At 24.5% G+C, this 4,959-nt stretch overlaps 1 protein-coding gene across 1 annotated transcript; it reads right to left on the bottom strand.

The window, feature by feature from the left end:
• Nucleotides 1–211: 211 nt before the first annotated feature.
• LOC105626490 (odorant receptor 30a-like) lies at nt 212–3,629 on the bottom strand. Its single transcript, XM_012207790.1, has 3 exons — nt 3,573–3,629; nt 358–513; nt 212–262 (listed from the first exon to the last, which is right to left on the bottom strand). The coding sequence occupies exons 1-3, from the start codon at nt 3,627–3,629 to the stop codon at nt 212–214; spliced, it is 264 nt and encodes an 87-aa protein (XP_012063180.1).
• Nucleotides 3,630–4,959: the final 1,330 nt, after the last annotated feature.

The raw sequence follows: 4,959 nt of genomic DNA, 5'->3' as shown, positions 1-4,959 counted from the left end.
ATTCTAAATTGTATAATCTACAAATCTATAAACCGTCATTTTTTAGATTTTTTAGATTTATAATCTAAAGATCTATAAAGCTTAAAATAGCATAAATACTCAACACTATTAATTTATCGAAAGCAATTTATAATAATATATTAATTCTTTATATTAATATGTTATACTAATAATACTAAGAACGTCACGATTTCAACTAAATCATTATTTGTTAATACATCGCATGTAAAACAGATACGTATGATGCTGACGCTTTTAAGATCTAAAAAGAATTTTAAAAATTAATTTATTAAGATGTATGTCTTGGAAAATGCATAAAACTTTATTTAATTAAAAAAAATATCCAATTAATCTTACGCTCGTGAAAGTTTCCAAAGATAAACTCGTGATTTTTCCTGCCGTGATCATGATTTGTTTTTGAGATCTCATTATTATGAATATTATAGTTTTCTTTTGATTTGATAGTAAATCGTACCATAGTGATTCATATGCTGCATTGGCGATTATATTACTCTGAAAATAATAATATAAAAAATGACTAATAATAATTCTTTCTCATTGAAACAAATATTGTGTAAAAGTTTCCTTTGTTTAAATATCAAAATTTCCTTGATTTTTTATTATGTCAATTGATAAGTAAAAAAATTTGGAAAAGTTCATTTATAAGAAAAATATATCATTTCTTGTATAAAAGCAACGAAGTTAAGTAGTATTGAAAGCATGCAATCATACGAAGTCAAAAATAATGGAAGAGAACAAAAATGACAAATGGTACAGGTTAATCAATTAAAAAAATTACGTTACGTTGTTTTGTAACTGGATTAATATGAGAAATATGTTTACGGAACGGAAAGACTTTAATGACATGTACATTAGAATGTTACATCAATTCGTCAGCATAGAATTAATTATAGTATATCTACAAAATATTAAGTATTTTAACAGTTAATAATATTATACATATATTATTAAGAGCAATTAAATTTTGGTCATTGTGATTGATTCTTAAAGCAGTATCAAATTATAGATCAATCTTACAATGCAAACATAGATATTAATTTAATATTTATGGACAAAGAAAATATTTTTATAATAGGTTAAATAAATATTTATTATTAATAAATTTTATAAATCTTTTATTTACAAATATAATTATTGTAAAAAATAAGATTGAAAATATTAATTATGGTAAAGAATGACTGGACTTTATTACAGTAGAAAGTAGATTTGCACTTTAGAATTATATTAACATTACTAAATATCTAATGTTTTATAGATAATTATTACTTTATCATGTTGAGTGAATCGATATAACATGAATCGATATAACATCTTATACAAACAAAATGGTTGTCACAACCGAAAAAAATGATAATTTTCGCCCATTAATACATTCGGTTATAATAATCATAAGATGTACATAAACATTCGTTCTATAATTCTTGTAACTAAAATGTATCGGCAACTTTTGGGCATGACAATTGTAGCCGTTCTTTCTGTGTAAATCACGTGTATTTCGCGTTCTATTCCATAAATATATTTTTCATGTAAAATTCAATTATAAAAAAACAATGTAACGAAATTATTCCGATAAGTTAATTCCTGCCATTTGTCTTCTCTATGTCTTTTCATTTCTTTCTGCTATTTCTGATTCCATATAATTCTAAAATTTCTAGAATAAAATTAATAATAATAATAATATACATAATAAAAATGTGTTTGTTATATTTTTATTTTTAAAATAAAAGAAATCTTATACGCGAAATAAATGTAATAGTTAATTCAAAATCATAGTATTGGATTAATGTTTATATTATTTTACATTAAAAAAATACTTATTATTATTATGAGAGGCATAAAAATTTAAATTCTAAATTAAATTGTACGTCCAAATAGACTTATGCAAATATGGTTTGCATCATATACCTAATATTCTGTGTATGGAATGTGTACTTTTTTAAAAAAAATTACAGACTTATTAGTTCGAAGTTTGGCAGAAATGACAGACATATGTAAAGAAGATGTTCATCCAAACATATGGAACAAAGCGATAATTAAATTTCTTAAGAAAGAAATAAAATCCGCGGAAATATTTCAAAATTGAAGCTATATCTCGCACAGTAATGCACTGATCAGCATTGAACAAGGTCATCAATTCGATTAGCATTCTCTGCCGTTGTCGACATTTTTGAGCAGGAATGTAATTCATTCTGTGTTGTGATTCTTTTTTGAAAACCTTATTTCATTTATAAATACTTATTTTTTACAACATTTCATCAAACGCTTTTACTCTTCTACATTTCTGAGGACTTCTTTCTTGATAAGAAATTTATAATTTTTATATATCAGTGTTTCAAGTTACGCATACCGTATGTAATATTCAATAATATTATGATATTACAATATTGCAGTAATGTTACAACTTGCAATGCAATATTAGAAAAATATTATTGAGATGATGCATCGTACAATATATTGCAATAATTTTATTAATGTGATATTTCATTCTACAATATTATTCAAATACTATAACGTTTTATTATGATCGACACCACGATAAATAGAAGCAAAGGAATTCAATTTCTCTAACCTTCAGACAGGATAGAATAAAGAGTGCAACATTATGTGGCCTTATACCGATTTTCGGATGATTTTACCTAAAATGATTTTTTGAAAATGACTCCTCAAATAAGATAATTAGTGATGAATGTAATATTCCGATATACATTACCAATACTAAAAATGTAAAATGTAGATTTTCAGTTAGATTATATTGATGTATATTGATGTATTGGAACCTTTGCATTCATCACTAAACCTTATTTGAGGACTTGTTTTCAAAAAATCATTTTATGTTAATTTAAATAAATGTATTTTGACAATAATTTTTTATTATTCAGTATAAAAATTAAGGTTAGGGATACATGACATTCTTTAGGCGTTAATATTACTAGGATATTATCATAGTATTGCAGAAATATTTCTGCGATAAATTTTTGCTTATACTTAAAATTGCAGCAATATTTATATCCAACATTATTAATGTCTTACTATGTAATATTACGGTAATTTTTACTACACTGTTATATTTATATTACAAGAAGCTAAACGAAACTCTTTGCTCACATATTTGTTGCCTCTGTCAAAGCTTCGCGCTAATAAGCTCACTAATTTTTTCAAAGAAGTACATATTTTAAAACACAACGTGATGCACCATACTTGGACTCGTATCGTTAGATGCACAATTTAAATTAAAATTAAAATTAAATTTAAATTAAGAATACACTCCTTGTACACATTACATATCTTTATTTAATAAATATTTATGTATATATAATCATATTAAATTAAATATGTCATACTTGCAGATAATTTCCACATGCTACTAACCTTCAAATTTAGATATTCTCCTGCAAAGCATAAGATGAAAACTTCCACTATCACAGCAAGATAAGTGAAAATAGTTTTTATTATTGTAATAACACCAGTCTCAACATAAAGTGACTACTTCGGTAAACAATAAAATAAATTAACTATAATATTGATCATAAGATATTTAATGCAGTACTCACAATTATGATAATAAATCCTAAACTGCATATGATAAAAGTATTCCAAATAACTTGCATTAACGCAATAAACGAGAAAAGTTCCTCAATTTTATCAGAAAACAAAAAAATTCTATTGTGTCTTTCGATCAATATAGTTAATGTAGATGTAGAAGTTTTATCAGGAAGAAATTTTGCAGAAAGATTTTTAAATTCTTGACATAATATATCGATTTGTCCACTTACATGAAACACCTGCAAATATACGTACACTTAAATTTCTATAAATGTTCCAACTATTAGAAATATTTTTGTAAACAAATATTCAGTATAGAGAAAAACAGAATTTAACATGCTGATTGCTTATAAGTAATATTCAATTAACTAATTATTACATTTATTTAACAGTGATATAAAATCTTAATTATATCAATTAAGTTTATATAACGTAACTGTATAAGTGTTATAAAATTCGTGTATGTAACTAAATCTTATATATCAAGAAAAATATAATTTCATAATTATTTTTGTTCTTTATGTCAATACTGATATCACAAGTCACATTAAATTTTTTTTTAAATAAAATAATATTTATAAAATGAAACTCACTAGAGTAGAAATTAATGCGTTTAGAATAGAGAGCGTGCACGAATTTAACATCACATGTAGAAATAGAATCACGGCCAACAGCTCAAAAATTGGCGATTGTTGAATTTCAAAAGGAAATTGTACCTTGATGGGTAATTGTCGCAAAGTATCATTATTGTAATCTTTGGACAGATAAACAAAACGAATTGCATAACCGCTTAAGAGATAAGACACCGAAGCAATTGTATTAATACTAAACATAATATTAGAACAAAAATGCGATGTATTGGCTTTGATTGTCATTACATACAAATGATGATCAATATTGACGCACTCTCGCCAATCTTTATCCATAGCGATTAGAAGCTGATGAATGTCTCTGTATAATGTATTATTCTAATTGGACCCATTATAAGATATGTTTCGTTTATATAAAATCTAATAATTATATAATCTAATCGATAATATATATAATAACAAGAAACTAATGCATACATAAGAATAATATATTATTCGGTTTAAATGAATATTTACTATAACAATAATGATATATTCAAATTTTAAATTAATAAAAATATTATATGATTTAAGAAATTAAAAATTAAGTTATTAAATTTATTTAATTCAAACAAATTTTTTATGCATATATTTTTTATGCACTAATAGTATTATGTTTTAAACAAAAGAGAAGAAATTAACGTTGCAACTTCTTACCGACGATGTATCCAAAGACTGGTTACTTTAAAAATTGTTAAGCTGTAATCTAAAGCAGCGGGTAAGCTATCGACGAGATTCGAAAGCTCGCTGATCTTGAAGTGTTCAA

The sequence above is a fragment of the Atta cephalotes genome, assembly GCF_000143395.1.
Source record: "Atta cephalotes unplaced genomic scaffold scaffold00005, whole genome shotgun sequence".
NCBI lineage: Eukaryota > Metazoa > Arthropoda > Insecta > Hymenoptera > Formicidae > Atta > Atta cephalotes.
This window is presented reverse-complemented; position numbering and strand designations above follow the sequence as displayed.